Source organism: Hyperoodon ampullatus, assembly GCF_949752795.1.
Source record: "Hyperoodon ampullatus genome assembly, chromosome: 19".
NCBI lineage: Eukaryota > Metazoa > Chordata > Mammalia > Artiodactyla > Ziphiidae > Hyperoodon > Hyperoodon ampullatus.
In genome coordinates this window covers 39410502-39431609 of record NC_136932.1, presented here as the reverse complement: position 1 = coordinate 39431609, position 21108 = coordinate 39410502, and the positions used below count along the sequence as shown (strand labels likewise).

The following is a 21108-nucleotide window of genomic DNA, read 5'->3' as shown; positions in this document are numbered from 1 at the left end:
TAGTTGATAACACTGTATTGTATAACTGAAATTTGCTAAGAGAGTAGAACTTAAGTGTTCTCACCTAAAAAAATAGATAAATATGTGAGGTCATGGATACGTTCATTAACTAGATGGGGGAATCCTTTCACAACGCATACATGTATCAAATCACGATGTACACTTTAAATATCTTACAATTTTGTACGTCAATTATACCTCAATAAAGCAGAACTTAAAAAAAAATACCTTAGGAACTCTAGATAATCTTTTAAAAGTTAAGGGGGAAAAAAAAAAACCAACTCAAAACAATGGCAGTGCTCCAATCTCCCAGGGCTTATTCCTCTCCCACAAGGAGAAGGTCCCCCTCCCCCAGCCCCGCCATTTCCTTGGCCAGGCGGTCCGCTCCCCTAGCTGCCCTTGCTCAGCCCAGCCTCGCAGATCCAGTGGTAGGGTCTCTGGCATGCGTCGTCGTTCCACTTGCCATCGGGGTGGAAGTGGGCACAGTCCTCGCCCCCACCCAGCCCGTGCCCTTGCCAGTCGTCCGGCTGGCCTGGCTTCCAGTTCCTGAGGGGAGAGGACAACAGGCAGCTAGGGAGGCACGGAATCCAGGTCAGGGAGAAGGGCTGAGGGTCAGACCCTGGAGGGACCGAGCTGAACGAGGAAGAAGGGCACAGAAACCCGCGGCACTCACTTGAAGTTGGTCTCATAGTCCGTTCCATCCGCCCATTTCCAGACTCCATCCAGATCACTGAGGCCCATCCAGGTGTAGGAGGAGCCTATATGGGCCTGGACAAAATCCTGGGACAACAGAAGGGCAGTGGTGACTTCTCCCCACCCCGCCAACTCCTTGGACTAGCAGTTCTGAACTTCACGTGTTCATTAAACCCTTCGAGGAGATTAGGGTTGTTTATCCCAACGCCCGGGGCCAATTAAACCCCTGAGGGTCTGGCTCAGATGGCAGTCATTGTTAAAAGCTCCCCAGGTGATGCCAATATGTAGCCAAGGCGGAGAACCATTCTCTTCGATGGGACGTGTCTTGGACCTGCGCTCTAGGGGCCTCACCTGTTCCTCTCTGGAGTTGATGACCACCAGGTAGGCGTCCTCCAGCTGGCAGTGCTTCTCAGCCTCGGGCCAGGGCTTCCCCGAGGAAGAGAACCAGTAGCATTTGCCTTCATGCTCCAGCCAATTGGTAGGACAGCAGTTGTTTTGCGAGCCTAAGGGGCCGGGGCAGGGGAGGGTCTGAGGTGCTGTCCAGAGGGACGTGGGCAGACACTGGGGCCGGCCCACCCCGTGCAGCCCTCACCATTGCTCTTGAGAGCAGGCATGTTGCAGGTCAGGGAGTTCAGGTTCTTGACCAGCTGTTGGACTCGCAAGAGCATTTCGGAATAACCTGGGACGCACACGGATGGGCAGTGGGGACAGTGCCCTGGGTGTGGCTTCTGCTCCTTGAGTCCCTGGAGACCAGAGGTCCACACCTTGGGCCCAGCCTAGGAACCCCCTTGCCCTCCCACATGCCTCATGCCCAGGTGGAGGGGAGCAGGGGCCTGACCTGCTTTGAGTTCCTGCAGCTGGTTCTCCAGGCTGCTCTCCAGAGAAAGCACCTTGTCATTCAAGTTACGGGCTGGAGGGGAGGGCACCACGTGACTGCTCCCATTTCTCCCCCGCCCTGAGTGCCTGGCACTCACCCCTGCACACACTCTCCCGAAGGGTCTCTCACCTGCTTGCAGTTCCTGCTTGTGACTTTCCACCTCAGCTTTCAGAGATGTTATCATTTCCTGCAAACTTCCACCTGGAGAACACAGGGACTCAGGGCTCAGGAGTCACTTCCTCCCCCTCTCCCACCGCACCCCACCACAGTCCAGAGCCCCCTTCCATACCAGGCTCACCCTGGGATTTCAGTGCCTGGACCTCAGCCGTAGTGTTTGAAGTGAAGTTGCTGAAAGTTGTTCTCAGGGTTGCCAGGTCCCTCTGAAACTTGGAATCTGATCAGGCGGATGAGACAATCAGTGCTAAGGGTTATCAGGCCCTCTGTGCCAGCACTGGGCAGGGCACTTGACATGCATTGTGTCATTGGGTCCCTACAGCGTGACCCCACCCAAAGGGATGGGCACTATTTTTATACAATATTGCAGGTGAGGAAACTAAGGCTTAGAGAGGGGCCGTAATTTGACCTCATTCCCCAACTGATAAGTGACAGGGCCAGCAGTCATCCTCATTTATCACTCTCGCCACCAGTGCCCCCACCACTGCACCCCATTATTTCTGTCTTCCCTGCCCACCCTGTGCCCCTCACTTTGGGATGCGATCACACAGATGCCGACCAGCAGGAGGAGGCTGAGGCCCAGGGAGAGCAGGAAGGAGCGGGTGCTGGAGAGGAGCCGCTGCAGGAAGGTCTTGAGGGCAGGCAGCCCTGCAAGAGGAGAGGGTGTCAGGACGAGGAGGGTCCAGGACTTGAGAGAGACGGGGAGGAGGATAGGACCACGGGGACCTGCAGGGAGGAGGCTGATGCAGCTGATGCTGGGGGGAGGCTGGACAAGGAGAATTGTGGGCAGGGGGACGTCCAGGCCACTGATCCCTCATGGACCAGCACAAGTGCTCAGTCACACGGGCCCCTCATACCCCTGGGGACACATGTATACAAAGACACACAGACAGGGGATGATGGCAATGTATAAGGTCCTATCATCAGAGCTGGGGCACCAGGCAGGAGGACCAAAGGAGAGAGACGGCGACTACCTTAGAAGGCTCACACTCATCAGTGAAAACAAGTTAGAAAATGGGTTTACTAATATGGGGCACATCGCACTTGCCCATAGGAACACACACTGCTGACCTCTGGATTAATAAGCAGAAGTACAAGTAGGACATAACCACATGAGAGAAGAGATTTACTGTTGGCCATTAAGGTAAAGACTCTACGAAGAAGTTATTCCTCAAGACTTTGGAAATACGGGCTTCCCTGGTGGCGCAGTGGTTAAGAATCCAGCTGCCAATGCATGGGACACAGGTTCGAGCCCTGCTCCGGGAAGATCCCACGTGCCGCAGAGCAACTAAGCCCGTGCGCCACAACTACTGAGCCTGCGCTCTAGAGCCTGTGAGCCACAACTACTGAGCCCACATGCCTCAGCTACTGAAGCCCACGTGCCTAGAGCCCGTGTTCCGCAACAAGAGAAGCCACCGCAACGAGAAGCCTGCGCACCACAACGAAGAGTAGCCCGTGTGCAGCAACGAAGACCCAATGCAGCCAAAAATAAATAAATAAATAGATTAATTTTTAAAAAAAGACTTTGGAAATAAAACAAGGAATAATAAAATTCTGGAAAATGTACACTAGGTGCTTTTAACATGCCCAGGCTGGGAGGCAACGATCATTATGGCTGCAATGGTTTTAAAAGACAATATTAGCAATTTCCTTCAGTGTAATTAATCTGGGTCTATGTTTTGTTATTCCTGGAATTGTCCACAATAATAATAGCTACAATAAATAGCCAGTAAATCTTTTAAGTGGCAAAATTAAAAAAAAAAGAGAGAGAAAGAAAATGGGTTTACTCTCATGCCCTTCCCCAGAGCACAGGAAGCCAGGACTGCTGTGGACCTTGAATCGTGTTTTTATTGGGGGTCCCCAGAGGCTGGGGCTTCCCCTTCAGAGTGAGAGACCCCACCAGTACATATGGTAGAGGTGCAGACATGACATGACAGCAGAAATCCTTCTAAACATATTCAGAGGAGATTTTAGGAAAGACCGTTTCCCCATTCATCTTACCATCTGTAAACCCCTGGCTTTTCTTCTCACTCTCCAAGTACTGGAGGTCTTCATACTTCACTGACATGTTTGGACCAACACGGCCTCTGAGGCTGTCGGAGCTGAAGTAGAGGCAGGGCCAGTGGCCAGGCTGGGGAAGGAACTGGGATAAAGATGGAGGCTGGGACCAGGTAGGACCCGCGGGCAGGGCTGGAGATAAGGGAAGAGATGAGGGTTGAGAAGAAGCCCAGGGTCAAGGCTAGCAACGGGGATGGGCTTGGCTTTGCAGCTGAGGTCAGAAGTGGGGTCAGGATTGGGCTTTGAGCTAGGGTCAGGTTGAGTTTGGGCTTGGCAGTGCAGGTAAAGTTGGAGCTAATGTATTGCTAGGACTGGGTCTAACACTGGGAGCTGGAATCAAGGTTGCGTCTCCTGCTAGGATTGGGGTCAGTATTCATGTTGAAGCCATGGATGGAGTTGGACCGAAGCTTGGTGCTGAAGTTGGAAATAGGAGAGTTGAGGTTCAAGCTTAGGTAGGGGCTGGTGTTAAGATTCAAGCTGACTTGGGACTTCCCTGGTGGTCCAGTTGTTGGGACTCCCTGCTTCCACTGCAGGGGGCACAGGTTTGATTCCTAGTTGGGGAACTAGGATCCCGCGTGCTACACTGCATGGCCAAAAAACTACAAAGGTTCAAGCTGACTCTGGGGTGAAGATGCCATTGGGGTTAAAGGAGGAACTGGGGTTGGTACGGGGTTTGGCTGGAGTGGGGGCTGAAGACAGGGCTGGAACTGGGCTAGAGAAGGGGTTGAGTGTGAGTCTCAGTTTGTGACTGAGGTTGTGGCTGCCACAATTCAATCTGCATCCAGTGAAGGGAAGAGAGTCCAAAATCTCTGCTCGGTCATTAAATCCCCAAGCTGCCCCCTTATATATCTTCCCATTCAGTCTCACCTAAGACCCACAGTCCCCTCTCCCTGCTTTCTCTGACATCCTCCCTGCCCCCTTAGTCTCACCTGCATCCCCAACCTGGTTACCTGTGAAAAGTCCAGAGGCTATGATTCTTGAGTTCTTTGTGCAGCAGTGACCAGAGCTGGAAAAAACTAAATCCTGGAGAGTTGGGATGGAGGTGACTGAAGGAGGAGCCACCTAAGTGACTGGAGACCTGCTGGTCTTTGTGTCTGAAAGACCAGGAGTCTATAATCTGGGAATCTCCCGTTTCCCTGATTGGGACAGTAAACAACAAGAAGGAATTGAAATCAAAACGCAGGCAGACGTGGTGTGGACAGGGCAGCTGGATATGGGGCCAGCTCTCTTTCCTCTTGCAGGGAGTGTCTACTCCTTTTCCGCTTCTTTTGAGCTCCCATGACTTCCTCAATTTTACCATTTGGGAGAGAAGCATTGGACCAGAAGGAACCAGAGGTGCAGTCTGCCCCACACCTCCTTTCACTTCCTGCATCTGAAGACCTCAGAATTGTTGGTGTCTCCATCACTGCAAACCCGGGTCCAGAGGAGCCCATTGCTCTGCTCTTGCTCAATCCTGACCCGGGGTCCCTGGCATTTGATCTTCCTCTGGGGCCTCAGCCATCATGCTCCCCTAGCTCTGACCGGCTCTCTTCACTCCGCTCGGAAGGAGGGAAGCGGGTGGTGGAGAGTAGGATTTCCTGGCCGGAATGGGAGGGGAGAAGCCAGGGAAAGAACAGAATTTACTGAGCACGCAAATCTGATACGGATTGTGCTAGACACTTGCATTAACTATTCAATTTCCACAAGAACCTTGGGAGGAATTTTGGATGATGGACTTAGGCTCGGAGCCATTGTGTGACTTGCCCAAGATCTCACACCTGGTAAGCCAAAGAGCCAGATTTCCAACCCAGTGCTGCCGGACACACTAGCCTGAGCTCTCTCCACATACACTGTCCTCACGAAAGGGATTCAATTTAATCCTGTCAACTCTGTAAATCCCTCTAAGGGGGCTGCTCTGAATTCACACACACAATCTTTTCACGGTAAGAAGGATTCTTAGTGTCTTAAAAGGGGAGGAAGGAAAGCAAATACATTTCAGTTTCTATTCTCTAATTAAATGGGATTGTGTTCTGCTACTTGCTTTTTAAAATTCATTTAACAATGTATCAGGAACATTTTACCATATCAGTTCATAAAATGTCCTTTATTCATTTTTCATCTTCATATCATTTCATAATCTGTGCCATAATTTATTGACTAAGCTTTTCCCTATTGATAAACATTTAGGTTGTTTCCAGTTTTGTTTTGTTTTCTTGCTTTGCTTGTATTTGGTGTTTGGCATTTTAATTAGTATTCGTTACAGGTTGGGTTTTTGGAAGCCAATTTGGGGTGCAGTCTATTTATTAGGGATCAACATCTGTGAAAGGATGGGGAAAGAAGAGGAGGGGGCAGAGGAAGAAGTTAAACAGATGTAAAGACCCCACAAAGCTTTAGCCAACCCAACTGCACTGCCTGTCAGAGCTGCTCATCACTGGGCTGAACTAGGGCCTTTATTACCTGACGTTGCTCAGTCACCAGATGCTGCCACCACAGCAGGGGTGAGACCTCAGGGGAGGTGGCTGTGTGCACAAGTTACACTCCCCACAACTGGGCAGCAAGTCCTTCCTGGGAGCGGGGTCTGGGTCTCTCATCTCTGTGTCGACCCCAGTACTGTATTAGTTTCACACCTTAATTGGGGATAATCAACATTTTTGCATTATTGAAACTTTCCCACAAAGAACATGGTATGTTTCTCCATTCACTCATCCAAGCATTTACCCATTCAACAAGTATTTACTGGGTGTTGATAAAAGAAATTTTCACATACTGAGGTATGGGGAAGTCATTCTGGCTTTTTCATGAGTTAACTTGAATTTTATGCTAACTAAAACAGCCTGTTTGTGGCCTATCAAATACACATTGTGGGCTTCCCTGGTGGCACAGTGGTTAAGAATCTGCCTGCCAATGCAGGGGACAAGGGTTCAAGCCCTGGTCCGGGAAGATCCCACATGCTGCGGAGCAACTAAGCCTGTGCACCACAACTACTGAGCCTGCGCTGTAGAGCCCGAGAGCCACAACTACTGAAGCCCGCGTGCCTAGAGCCTGTGCTCCACAACAAGAGAAGCCACCACTCACCACAACCAGAGAAAGCCTGCGCACAGCAACGAAGACCCAATGCAACCAAAAATAAAGTAAAAATAAATAAATAAGTGGCCCTTAAACACACACACACACACACACACACACACACACACATTGTACATCTGCTTTAATTAGTAAAGGAAAGCGTACACTGACCAGAAGTAAAGAATGTCCATGTTAAAAATAAAGATTAAATGCCCCTCTTCTTGGGATGCCAATGCTGGTCCTCCTTTGATGATAAGACTCCCTTCCCAGGTGCCAAGGCCATACTGACTTGCTGTGTACCTTCTGGTCTGGCTTTTTTGAAACCTTGAAGAAACGTATCCCTGACTTATTTAATGTTCTCTGTTCTGACAAAATATAAAACTGTGCTGAAAACTGTGTTTCTCTGGAGCAGTTTCTCAGAATAATCTAGGAAGCTGGCTTCCGGGCTATAGTCCTCAGTTTGGCTCAAATAAAACTTTTCTATTTTTATTATTGATTGTTCATTGATTATTTTCATCGACAGTGTCTACAATATGGCACCCTCCTTCAGAAGAGGTATCCTTCAGAAGTAAACAAACAGGTAAAAAAGGCCCTGGTCAGAGAGCTTATATTCTAGCGGGTGACAGATAAACAGAATAAATGAGTAAAATATAGGGACATCCCTGGTGGCACAGTGGTTAAGAATCCCGCCTGTCAGTGCAGCGGACACGGGTTCGATCTCTGGTCTGGGAAGATCCTACATGCCACAGAGCAACTAAGCCCGTGCACCACAACTACTGAGCCTGTGCTCTAGAGCCCGTGAGCCACAACTACTGAGCCTGTGTGCCACAACTACTGAGCCTGCGTGCCACAACTACTGAAGCCCACAAGCCTAGAGCCCGCACTCCGCAACAAGAGAAGCCACCACAATGAGAAGCCCTCACACTGCAATGAAGAGTAGCCCCCGCTCGCTGCAACTAGAGAAAGCCTGCACACAGCAATGAAGACCCAAAGCAGCCCAAAATAAATAAATAAATAATTAAAAATGAATAATTATAAAAACATATTGAGTAAAATATATATAATGTCACACGGTGATAAGTGCTGTGGAAGAAAATATATCAAGGAAGTGGGTAAAATAAGGTCAATTTTTAACAGGCTGTCAAGACTAGGATGTCAAGAACAGCCTAGACTGGGAAGATGATTATCTGAGCAAAAGTCTGAAAGAGGTGAGGGAGAAATAGATGAATCATAGTGGGAAAACCTGGAGCTCCAATTCTTCAGGGCCTGTAGGCTATTGTCACAGATTTGTTTTTACTCTTAAGAGGGGCAGGCTTTGGAGGAGGGGTCAGAGCAGAGGAGTGAGTGAACTGATTTACATTTAAACTGTAACAATGTGACTACTCTGTTGTGAATTTCATGAAACGGGACCAGAGTGGCAACCCAGAGTGGGGGGGAGGGACAAATTAGGAGGTTGGGATGAACAAACACACACTACTATATATAAAACGGATAACCAACAAGGACCTGCTGTATGGCACAGGGAACTCAACTCAACATTCTGTAATAACCCATATGGGTAAAGAATCTGAAAGAGAATGAATATATATATACGTATAACTGAATCACTTTGCTGTACACCTGAAACTAACACAACATTGTAAATCAACTATACTCCAAGAAAATTTTTTTTTAAAAAAATAAGAGCCATTGTAATAGCTGGGTGAGAGATGATGGTGGCTTGTACTTGGTTGTGGTGAGAAATGTTTTGATTCTGAAATACTGTGAAGGTAGAATTGACAGGATTTTTGCTGATAAATTGCATGTGGATTTTACATACACACACAAAACAGTTCTCCTTCTAGTCCCAAAAATAAATGAAACTTTGAGCATTTCCTATAAATTGCTGACTCCCTAGGAAAAACAACTTTCTCCCTGCCTTTGCAATGCTGATGCCTTAAGATCTCTCATGACCTTTTGTGCACAGGCTAATCATGTGAGAGAAGTTCTGTTTTGCCATCAGGAGCAGACTGATGAAAACTTGTTAAAACTGGTTATTGTGCAGTATTTTCCTTTGAATACCTGGTGTGGTTTTCTTTGGTAAGCCTGTCCTCCCAAAGTCTGATTCCCTTACAACTTTTTTTTTTAGTTTCAGCTAAGCAGTTTAATTTATATCCCTCATACTCATTCCTTGTGAATATATTTATTATCCATATTGTTATTCAATCTTTCTCAAAAATTGTAACGCACAGGCTCATATTGTTTACATGATCAATCATGATATGTACATGTTAAACAGGTCTGAAACAGACATTTGTCTTTACCTTCCTAGGAACCCATGCACAAAAGAGCACAACAAATGAGAATTTAGTTAAATATACATTCAGTGATGATTCCAGAGAAAGTTCTTTCTTTGATCTGAAGTGGGATTTAAATTTTTATAGTAAGAAAAGATTAAATATAAATATTAATGATTAGTCATGCCCTTACAACTTCTTTGCAAGTAACCTTTTTTTTTCTTTTCCTTTTGTCTCTGAGACTTCTTTCATGGTTGACAATCATAGCTTCGTTCTTCCACTACCTTTTCCATGACCCCTTACCCTCTCCCAGCACCTCAGCTGGTCAGGATTCTTTTACCAAGTGGGGTGACCCCAAACTTCATTTCTACAGCATCCATGTCCTTATGGTCCCATCTATCTTGGGTCACCACAATGCACCACTGACCACTATATTATTGGACATGTGAGTGCTATCTAGCACCCCTGTCTCATGAATTTCAGGCTCAGTCTTCTTTTTCCCCATCGTGAAGCAACAGACCTATTTCCCTTCTTAATAAGAATCAGTCACCCCCAAAAGTACAATTACCCACATCCCCCCTACCTAGTGGTATAACGAGGAGCCCAAATCAGCCAGGACTCAATCTCATCTTCAAACTGAAACAGAACCAAAGCTGTCTTCCCTGGTGGGTGGGTTCTTTCCTTGGGCACTAGAACTTCCAAAATCCAATGATCCCAGATTGTGCAGATGAAAAGGAAAAAGTCCTTACATGGATTATTAGGTGCCAGGTAAGAGACACTACCCTCCTCTGTCCCTTAGTCGTGCACATGGCTGTGGGGGAGAAGGCACCATATTGGTCACTGATTTAAGGTGTATCCTCACCTATAGCTCAGGCATGATAGGTCAGGGAAAGGTAGTAAAATAAGAAATTTATCCAATTTCCAGCCCCCGAGCCCAGAAATAGAAATTTGATGTGTCTTTTCAGATATATTTATATACCTATAAGAATACACGCACCTAAGTAGAGAAGTTTTTTTTTTTAAAACACAGAATTTTCTCTGTAACATGCTTCTGCCTAAAAATGGGTCTTGAGGATTTTCTCATGTGGCTGCCCACCTCCAGTTTAACGGCTGCATGGTGTTCCAGAGTACAGATTTCCAGACTTCATTTAATGATTCCCTTGGTGATGCATTTTGAGATGCTTGTATCTTTGGCTTTTAAAAATAATGTTGACGTGAATAGGCTTATATATACTTGTTTGTGCTAAGAAGCAGATATTTCTCTTGGTTAAATATCTAGAAGTAGAATTGCTGAGTAGACACAACTATCTTAAATTTTTTAATTGTACAGATACTGTCAAACTGCTCTGAAAAGACATTACCAATGTATTTTCTCCCCGACCATGTATAAGATATTGTCAAACTGCTCTGAAAAGACATCACCAATTTATTTTCTCCCCAACCATGTATAAGGATTTTCATTTATTCCCACTTTCACCAACAAACCTTTAAATGGTGGCAGGCTGTCTTAGGGGAATCTGCTCCTACTGGGGAACCTTCCCTCCGCTCCTCTGGACCTCAACTTGAAGCCAAAGGCAGGGGCAATCCTAGGGCCTTTTGGATTTATTCCTACCATATAATCTCATGTTTTCAATCTACCATATTATGTTGTCTTTTTTCTTTCCTGACTTTGACAGATTTATTATTTCTTCTTGCATTTTCTTTCTTCTAATGGTTTAGAAATTACGCACCTTGTTTCTATTCTTTCAGTGATTACCTTCAAAAGTTCTTATCTGGAAAGCTTTTATTATCTTATTGTTCTACATGATACTCTGAAATTCATAGTAATGGGACTAGGTATGGGCCTTTTTTGACCCATTGTGCAGAGAATTTGAGATCCATTTCCATTTGAGATCTATGTCATTCAGCTCTGGGGGAGGTTCTGTTATTTCTTTTTTAATTGTTTTATATAATCAAAGTATATACACATAAGTACACTAGGGGAAAGTAAAAAATATTATAATCTAATTGAATGACTTAGTAGAAGACCTGGAAGAAAAAAGTTGAGGAAATTTCCCAGAAGTAGAGCAAAAAGAAGCATTTCTTTAAAGCTAGATAAAGGATGCTCACTCTCCCCAGTTCTTTGTGAGATTGTCCCAGACAGTGAAGAAAGACAAGACCAATCAAACACATGAGGACTGAAAGAAAGCTGTCATAACTGGTAAATGATATGATTATCTACTTTTAAAATCCCAGAGAATCAGCACACAAATGATTAAATCTTAAAGATGCTAAATTTATATCTTTTGTTTTGAGATCTCCAGTTTGCAAAGTTGATGTCAGATGTTTGAAAACTTCTCACGTTTGGATATTGCTGGAGTAACTTTGGTCGTTTGTAAAGGTGGTAAATGGTGGTAACTTTGCTCATTTCATCAAATATTAGAAAAGATAGATTGTGGAATTGTGCCTCATTTCACCTTATTGTCCAGGATGTCTCAGTGGGATATTAAAAGCATAATGCCTTCTGGCATGCTGTTTCCCCCCCTGATTCTTACATAATCAAAAAGGATTGCCATTTCTTTTATGGCTTCTGGATTCCTAGCCTTGTTTAGAAAGAGCACCCTATCCCAATTTTATACATTTTACAAAATTTCTTCCTAATATTTGTAATGATCAATGTTTGCATTTAAATAATTGATCCATCTAGGGTTTATTATTCCTGTATACGGTTTGAGACAACAGTCTGGCTTTGTTTTATTCCAAATGAATAACTGATTTATAAACTATATTTTATATTTTCCCCCAATGAATTAAAATGAGACTTTTGTCACATATTAAATTCCTAACTATACTTGTATATATTTCTGGACTTGTAGTCTGTTCCACTGATTTAATTTCTTTTCTTGTGCTAATATCATACTGATTTGATTTCAGCAGATTAAAGTAAGTGACCTCTCACAATTTCTTAACCATAAATCTTATATATAGACTTTTGTTCTTCTATATGAACATTAAAGTTATTTTGTCCTGTTCCAAAAAAAAGTTTACTGGCATTCAGATCAAAATTGCATTATGTTTACATATAATTTCTGGAAGGACTGATATATTTGTAGTATTATACCTTGCTATCCAGGAACACAATGAAGCTTACCATGTTATCAGGTCTAGCTGGTGTTTCCAAATGTCTGACATATATTAATTTTCAGGATTCAGGAGCAAGAAATCAGAATTCTAGGAAATTCTCAGGAATTACTGAAATCATGTTATTCCAAAAATTTAACAATGCTTTATTTACATTATTGAAGTGATAATGACTTACTCTGCTAATACTTGGAGAATCTTCTTTATCAATAGGGCAATACTAGACATTTCAGAAATTTAATAAAACAAAACATACATAATAACAGATGCATGGTTTGTTATTATTACGAGCCAATATATTGTGACAGGATTATATATTTCAAAAACATGTAAATATGCCCTCCAAACACCACTGTTGAAAATAAAAGACAAGTAAAAGACCTTAAAAGCATCCCCCTACAGGGGAAGAAGGATTCTGATGACAGCTGAAACTAGTTTCATTAGAAATTGAGGCCAGAAGGAAATGGCACATTTTTCAAATGGTGAAAGGAAAGAACTATCAACCAGAATACTATGTCCAGTGAAAATATCCTTTAGAAGTTAAGGTAAAGACATTCTCAGTTGAAAGAAAACTAAGAAAATTTAATGTTAGCAGATCCACTCTAAAAGAATGACTAAAGGAAGCTGTTCAGACTGGAAGGAAATGATACCAGAAAAAAACACGGATGAAGAGTAACAGAAATGGTAAGTGTCTTGGTAAAATAATAGATTCTGGATCTCTTCTTGAGACATTTAAATATGCTTGCACAACATTGTAAATCAGCTATATTTCAATAAAATTTTAAAAAATAAAATAAAATATGCTTGATGGCTAAAAACAAAGAAAAAAAAGTAACATTGCCTACTGGAGTTTTCAAGGTATGTAGATTTAAAATATAAGACAACTGTAGCATAAAGAGGGTGTTTTAGTTTTCTAGGGCTACCATAACAAATTACTACAGATTGAGTACCTTAAACAATAGAAATTTATTTTCTCACAGTTCTGGAGGCTAGAAGTTCATGATCAAGGCGTCATTAGGTTTGGTTCCATCTGAGGTCTCCCTCTTTGGCTTGCAGATAGCCATCTTCTCACTGTGTCCTCATATGATCTTTCTTCTGTGCATGCACATCCCTGGTGCCTGTTTATTTATTTATTTATTTTTTTGCCGTACACGGGCCTCTCCCATTGCGGAGCACAGGCTCCGGACGCGCAGGCTCAGCAGCCATGGCTCATGGTCCCAGCCGCTCCGCGGCATGTGGGATCTTCCCGAACCGGGGCACGAACCCGTGTCCCCGGCATCGGCAGGCGGACTCTCAACCACCGTGCCATCAGGGAAGCCCTGGTGCCTGTTTTTGTATGTCCAATTTTCTTCTTATAAGGACACCAGTCGGATTGGATTAGGGCCCACCCAAACAGCCTAATTTTAACTTAATCACCTCCTTAAAGGCCCTAGCCCCCTAAACAGTCACATTCTAAGGTACTGGGGATTAGGGCTTCAACATATGAATTTTAGGGGAGACACAATTCAGCCTATAACAGAGAAGAAAAAAAGGATCTTTACAGTGGTAAAGTTTCTGTATTCCATTAAAGTAATAAAGCATTGATTCTAGGTAGGCTGTAAAAAGTTAAGTATGTATTTTATAATTCCTAGAGCAACCAATTTTTTTACACTACACAAAGAGATATGGTCAAGGACTTCCCTGGTGGGGCAGTGGTTAAGAATCCACCTGCCAATGCAGGGGACACAGGTTTGAGCACTGGTCCAGGAAGATTCCACATGCCGTGGAGCAACTAAGCCTGTGCACCACAACTATGGAGCCCACGTGCCCAGAGCCCATGCTCTGCAACAAGAGAAGCCACCGCAATGAGAAGCCCGTGCACCACAACAAGGAGTAGCCCCCGCTCGCCACAACTAGAGAAAGCCCGCGTGCAGCAACAAAGACCCAACATAGCCAAAAATAAAATTAATTAATTCTTTTTAAAGAGATATAGTCAAAATCACAATAGAAAATTTTAAATGGAGAATTAAAAATGTTTAAATAACCCAAAAGTAGGCAGGAAATTGCAAACAGAGGAATTTAAAACAGAGGGAAGAAACAGAAAACAAATCATGGTAGCTCTAAATGCAAAAATATCAGTAATGACATTAAATGTAAATGGTCTAAACACATCAATGAAAAGGCAGGGAATGGATTTTTTAAATAACCCAACTATATGCTGTCTACAAGAAACTCACTTCAGGGTTCCCCTGGTGGTGCAGTGGTTGAGAGTCCGCCTGCCGATGCAGGGGACACGGGTTCGTGCCCCGGTCCGGGAAGATCCCACATGCCGCGGAGTGGCTGGGCCCGTGAGCCATGGCCGCTGAGCCTGAGCGTCCGGAGCCTGTGCTCCGCAATGGGAGGGGCCACAACAGTGGGAGGCCCGCGTACCGCAAAAAAAAAAAAAAAAAGAAACTCACTTCAAATATAATGATATATTGGTTAAAATTAAAATATGGGTAAAGATAACTAGGCAGGGCTTCCCTGGTGGCGCAGTGGTTGAGAGTCCGCCTGCTGATGCAGGGGACACGGGTTCGTGCCCCGGTCTGGGAGGATCCCACATGCTGCGGAGCGGCTAGGCCTGTGAGCCATGGCTGCTGAGCCTGCACGTCCAGAGCCTGTGCTCCGCAACGGGAGAGGCCACAGCGGTGAGAGGCCCGCGTACCGCAAAAAAAAAAAAAAAAAAGATAACTAGGCAAACCCTAATCAAAAGAAAGCTGGAGTGGCTATATTAATACCAAAGTAAAATTCAGAGCAAATCCAATTACTAGGGATAAAGATGAACATTATGAGATAAAAGGGTTAATTCGCCAATAAGGCATAACAATCCTAAATGTATATGCACTTAACAACAGTATTTCAAAATACATGATACAAAAACTGAAGGAAATGAAAAGAGAAAGAGACACATCCACCATTATGGTTGAAAACTTCAGCCCTCCTTTCTGAGTAACAGAACATGTAGACATAAAAATATAGAACTTAATACCATCAACAAACTAGACCTAATTGACATTTATAGACCACTCCACCCAACAACAGTGAAAACACATTATTTTCAAGTTCACATGGAACTTTCACCAAGATACACCACATCATGGATCATAAAACAAACTTTAACAAATTGGTACAAGTTAAAATTTTATAACATAAGGCCTCCGATCAAAATGGAATTAAACTAGAAATCAATAACAAAAAGATAATTTAAAAATCTCCAAATCCCCAAAATTAAATCACACATTTCTAAATAATCCATGGATCAAAGAGAAAGTCTCAAGAGAAAATACTACAATTAAAATATAAACATATCGGGGCTTCCCTGATGGCGCAGTGGTTGAGAGTCCGCCTGCCGATGCAGGGGACACAGGTTCGTGCCCTGGTCTGGGAGGATCCCACATGCCACGGAGCAGCTGGGCCCATGAGCCATGGCCACTGAGCCTGTGCGTCCAGGGCCTGTGCTCCACAACGGGAGAGGCCACAACAGTGAGAGGCCTGCGTACTAAAAAAAAAAAAAATATATATATATATATATATATATATATATATATAAACATATCAAAAGTTGTGGGATGCAGCTAAAAAAATACTTAGACAGAAATTTACAACATTAAACGCTTATCCTAAATAGAAGAAAGATCTTAAGTCGACAACCTAAGTTCCCATTTTAAGAAATTAGAAAAAGAACAAAACAAACCCAAAGCAAGCAGAAGAAAGGAAATAATAAAGATAAGAACAGAAATCAATGAAATTGAAAACAGAAAAACAAAGAGAAAAATCAGTAAAACCAAAAGTTAATTCTTTGAAAAGATCAATACAATTGATAAACCTTTAGCAAGACTGACCAAAAAAAAAAAGGGAACAAATTAATTTGATATTAATTTACTAATATCAGGAATAAAAGAGGGGATATTGCTATACACTCGGAAGAGATTAAAAGGATAATAAAGGAACATTATGAATAATTCTATGCATAAAATTTTAACAACTTAAATGAAATTAATCAATTCTCCAAAACCCACAAACTACCACAACTTACCTAAGATGAAATAAATTAACTGAAGTGTTCCATAACAGTTAAAGAAATTGAATTCGTAGCTTAAAACTTTCCAAAAAAGACATCTCCAGGCCTAAATGGTGTAACTAGAGAATTCTACCAAATACTTAAAGAAGAACTAACACCAATTCTATGTAATCCTTTCCAGAAAAATAGAAAAGGAGGGAACACTTCCCACCTCATTTTATTAAGCTAGCATTTTCCCTGCTACTAAGTGAGACAAAGATAATACAAGAGAGGAAAACTACAGACCAGCATCTCTCATGACCACGGATATAAAAATCCTCAACAAAATACTAGCAGTTTGAATCTCGCAATAAACAAAAAGTATAACACACTATGACCAAATGAGGTTTGTTGCAGGACTGCAAGGTTGGCTCAATATTCAAAAATCAATGTAATCCACTATATTAACAATATAAGAAGAAAATCCATGTAATCATATCAATCATTCAGAATAGCATTAGATGAAATTCAATACCCAACCATGATTTTTTTAATATTTATTTATTTGGTTGCCCCTGGTCTTAGTTGCAGCAGGCAGACTCCTTAGTTGCAGCATGCATGTGGGATCTAGTTCCCTGACCAGGGATCCAACCCAGGCCCCCTGCATTGGGAGCACAGAGTCTTATCTACTGCACCACCAGGGAAGTACCCAACCATGATTTTTTTAAAAACTCTCAGCAATGGGGCTTTGCAGGGCGCTGGGCCATGCCACCATATAATGGGGAGCGTCCACGCATACGTGCCCTGCGCTTCTAGATAGTGGAGCGGCCACCTTTGGTTTCCTGTGCAGATGGGCTCCGTGGCCTAGTGCCCCGGTCCCCACCGTCCGCGATTGCTCACTGAGGCCCGCGAGGGGTTGCCGCCAAGGTTTCCACCAGCCCACAAGCAACAGCATGTCAGTCATCCCCTCCAGTGTCTCTCTGGTGGCCATCCTCGACTAATACCAGCGCCACCTGGGTTCCACTTCCAGTAACAGCTCCTGCGGAAGTGCCAAGTACCCTGGGGAAGCCATCTCTCACCACCCCAGTCTCCCCAGAGCTGACCCGGGACACTGGTGGGCTAGCTTCTTTTTCGGGAAGTCCACTCTCCCATTCATGGCCACAGAGCACTTGGAATCTGCCCAGGCCTCCACAGGTATGATCAGCTGTGACCTGGCTCAGGAAGCCTGGTGGCCAGCCTGGCAAAACCAACTGCTGCCCCCCTCGTCCTGAGTGGCCACCACCAGCTGCCAGGATTCCTTCCAAGGCACTAGGCTCACCAGAGCTAACCCCACCCCCACCTCCTTCCCCTCCCCGAGCTAAGCAGGCTGCAGCCAGTGGAAGCAGTTGGGTTTTTAATATCAAAACAGCAAAACACTAAAAAGGAAGTTGAGAGAATCTCACTCTTTACTATCCAAGCCACACAAGAGCGTGCCTGATACCCCACAACCCTGTGCCTTGCACCAAGTGGAAAATAAACTCCAAGCAGCCATCAATCAATCAGTCAATGAAATAAATAAAAACAATAGAAAACCAGAAATAAAAGGGAAATTCCTCAACCTGATTAAGGGCATCATATACTAATATGTCATTCCACTGTTACTAAATAGACTTTCTCGGATTTTTTCTTTCCTATATATTCACCTATAAGATTAGTCTTAATTTCAGGTCTCTAAAGTGCAGTCTAAAATAAAACTAAGCTTTAAACTTGCCTCCAATTAAAGCTTTATACAGCACCAACTCAGGATCTGCAGTGGCCTGGCTGTAGCAGACACTCTCCGGATTTTGCTCGGATTCCTTCACTCTTTTCAAGCACACTGGTTTCCAATGTGACTTTATTCTTAACAAGCAGCACCTGTGTCTCTTTGTCAGGGGACTGCCCTCAAGCTGCTATAGCATGCTCCATCTGGCACAAAGAAAGCAGGAAATATCTTGCAATTTACATTCTCGCCAACCACAGGCCACCCTTAACCAATGACTGTGGATGCAAGAGTTCAAATACTCCAGATCCCTTGTTTCTGATTGAGACAACTCTGAGATGTGACCAGGGTTTTCCCAATTCTTCCCCTGTGGTATTGAGCCTGTTACACCACCACCACAGGACTTTGCTTAATATTGCCTAAAGCCACTTCCTAATGAATCACTTTTACAAGAACCCTCATCTTAACGGTCAACCTCTATTATACTCCTGCTAGAAGTCCTTCTCTTCCTCATCCTGTTCCCTCATATCCTTAATTTTCCTAAAAACACTTTCTAATGAATTATTTTCATAGGGATCGTCATTTCAGATCTGCTTCTGGAGAACCTAGGACAGGAGTCATGGACTGTTTGGTTCCTCCTTTCTCTTTCTTTCCTCTTCTCTTCATTGATCCTTGAGGGTTGGGGCAAGGGAGAGAATTCAAGGAAAAGAGCTCTGTGATCTGGTGCTATTGTGGCGGTCAAGTTACTCTTCATGGCAGGCCTCCAACACTGGCCTTACTCGTGTGGTGCTTCAGAGACCCCTATGGGACCCTCTGCACCATACCAGCTCTTCACGGGGATGATGAGCTCTCTCACTGCCCTCTGTGATGGTCACCATTAGTTACTGCCCCAGATTGCAGCTGTATACCCACATCCTCTTTCAGCCTCACTGCCATGCAGTCCTCTTGGGCAGGGTCCTCTGTAGGTGGTTTAAGCTTGATATCCATGGGGTCCAGTCAGCTCACTGGTTCCCTGACAGACAACCAAGTGTAGCCCAATCAACTGACGAATGGGGCAGCTCCAGCCCAGGTTTATGTCTTCAGACTTCTCCTGTCAAGGACGAGTCTATTTCTCCATGGTTACTCCAAAACTCCTCAGCACACATCCACAGGCTCCCTGCAAACTCTTCTTGCCCCTCTCAAATAGCAGTCCAATAGAGTGTGCAGCTTAACTACTATCTGGCCTGGTAGTGACATGCCTGTCTTACCCCCTTGAAGACAACTCCAGTCTCTACACTGGTTCCCTTTGGACTCCATCATCTGGCCAATGGGGCATGGAGAAGCATTCCTCTCCCTGATATGGAGAGAAAAAAAGAGTTGAATCTCTCACTACATCTAAGAATTCCCTTGAAATAATCTTCACTTACAGAGGCTGGGAAGAATGGCTTCTTTTTTATCATCTCTTAGTAAGTTGTGACTAGTTATGTTCAGCACCTCTCTGGGTTTCTTTTCCAGTTTTGTTTGTTTTTTAATAAATTTATTTATTTATTTTTATTTTTGGCTGTGTTGGGTCTTTGTTGCTGCGTGCGGGCTTTCTCTAGTTGCAGCGAGTGGGGGCTACTTCGTTGTGGTGTACGGGCTTCTCAATGCGGTGGCTTCTCTTGCTGTGGAGCACAGGCTCTAGGCATGTGGGCTTCAGTAGTTGTGACATGTGGGCTCAGTAGTTGTGGCTCACAGGCTCTAGAGCATAGGCTCAGTACTTGTGGCACACGGGCTTAGTTGCTCCACGGCATGTGGGATTTACCTGGACAAGGGCTCGAACCTGTGTCCCCTGCATCGGCAGGCAGATTCTTAACTACTTCGCCACCAGGGAAGTCCTTCTTTTCCAGCTTTATTGAGATATAATTGACACATAACATTGTGTAAGTTTAAGGTATACAATGTGTTGATTTGATACATTTATAAATTGCAAAATGATTATCATAGTATTAGCTACCACTTCCAACCCACCTCATATTTACCGTTTCTTTTTTGTGGTGAGAACATCTCAGATCTGCTCTCTTAGCAACATTCAAGTATCCGATACAGTATTGTTAGCTATAATCACCATGCTGTACCTTAGATCCCCAAACTTGTTAATCTTATAACTGGAAATCTGTGCCCTTTGACCTATATCTCCCCATTTCCCCCAACCCCCAGTTCTTCTCTGCTTTAAATGTATAAGCACTTACCAACAATCATTCTCAGTTTGGGGAATTCAGCCAAATTTCTATAAAAACAGGAAAAGTGTCATTTAACCTCCTATCTCAAGTAGTCATGTCACTTTTCTCAGTTCCTTAATTGGGCTTGCCAACATTTTATTTATCACAGTCTTTTTAGAAATGAGTTTTTGTTAAAAGGATAGACAAACTACAGATTTGGAGAAAATGTTTGCAAACCACATCTCCAACCAAAGGCTAGTATCTAGAATATATAAAGAATTCTCAAAACTCAACAGTAAAAAATGAAAAAGAAAATCCAATTAGAAAATGGGCAAAAGACATAAAGAGACATTGTGTCAAAGAGGATATATGGATGGAAAATAAGCACATAAAAAGACGCACAACATTAGCCATCAGGAAAATGCAAATTAAAACCACAGTAATATATCACCACACCTATTAGAATGGTGTTAAAAATGAAAAATAAAAAATAGTGACAGCAACCAAACGCAGGTGAGGATGTGGACAAACCTCTCCAGAGGTTTTCCATACGAACCCGAGGGACACTGGGCAGGGAGGAACGCAGCGCAGGACACCAGCAGCAGAATTCAAGCAAGTAGCACCAGAATCCTCTTGATGGCCCCAAAGACCAACCACTGGGCCCCAACCACATCTGTTACACCGTCTCCTTCCACTCTCCCAGATGAAAAAAGCCTGTGAGAGCCGGGTATAGTGACTGCGAGGCCCGCACCAAAGGCGCGTCAGTGGTGATTTTCAGACCTCAGGGTTAACGGGAACATCCTGAAGAGAGGGAAAGTTCCCATCCAAGGGATCAGGCCTAGAATAGGGTCAGCTCTCTCCACAGCACACAGCAAATGGAAAACACGGGGTGAGGCATATAAAATGGTGAAGGGAGATCATTTTCAACC

At 43.9% G+C, this 21108-nt stretch overlaps 1 protein-coding gene across 1 annotated transcript; it reads right to left on the bottom strand.

Annotated features, from left to right (window-relative positions):
• Positions 1 to 389: 389 nt before the first annotated feature.
• LOC307067949 (C-type lectin domain family 10 member A-like) lies at positions 390 to 3812 on the bottom strand (the record flags this gene model as incomplete). The annotated part of the gene is made up of 9 exons (XM_079725567.1): positions 390 to 546; positions 674 to 780; positions 1045 to 1196; positions 1286 to 1372; positions 1532 to 1603; positions 1700 to 1771; positions 1869 to 1964; positions 2276 to 2392; positions 3746 to 3812. 9 exons carry the CDS (start codon positions 3810 to 3812, stop codon positions 390 to 392), a joined length of 927 nt encoding a protein of 308 aa, XP_079581693.1.
• Positions 3813 to 21108: the final 17296 nt, after the last annotated feature.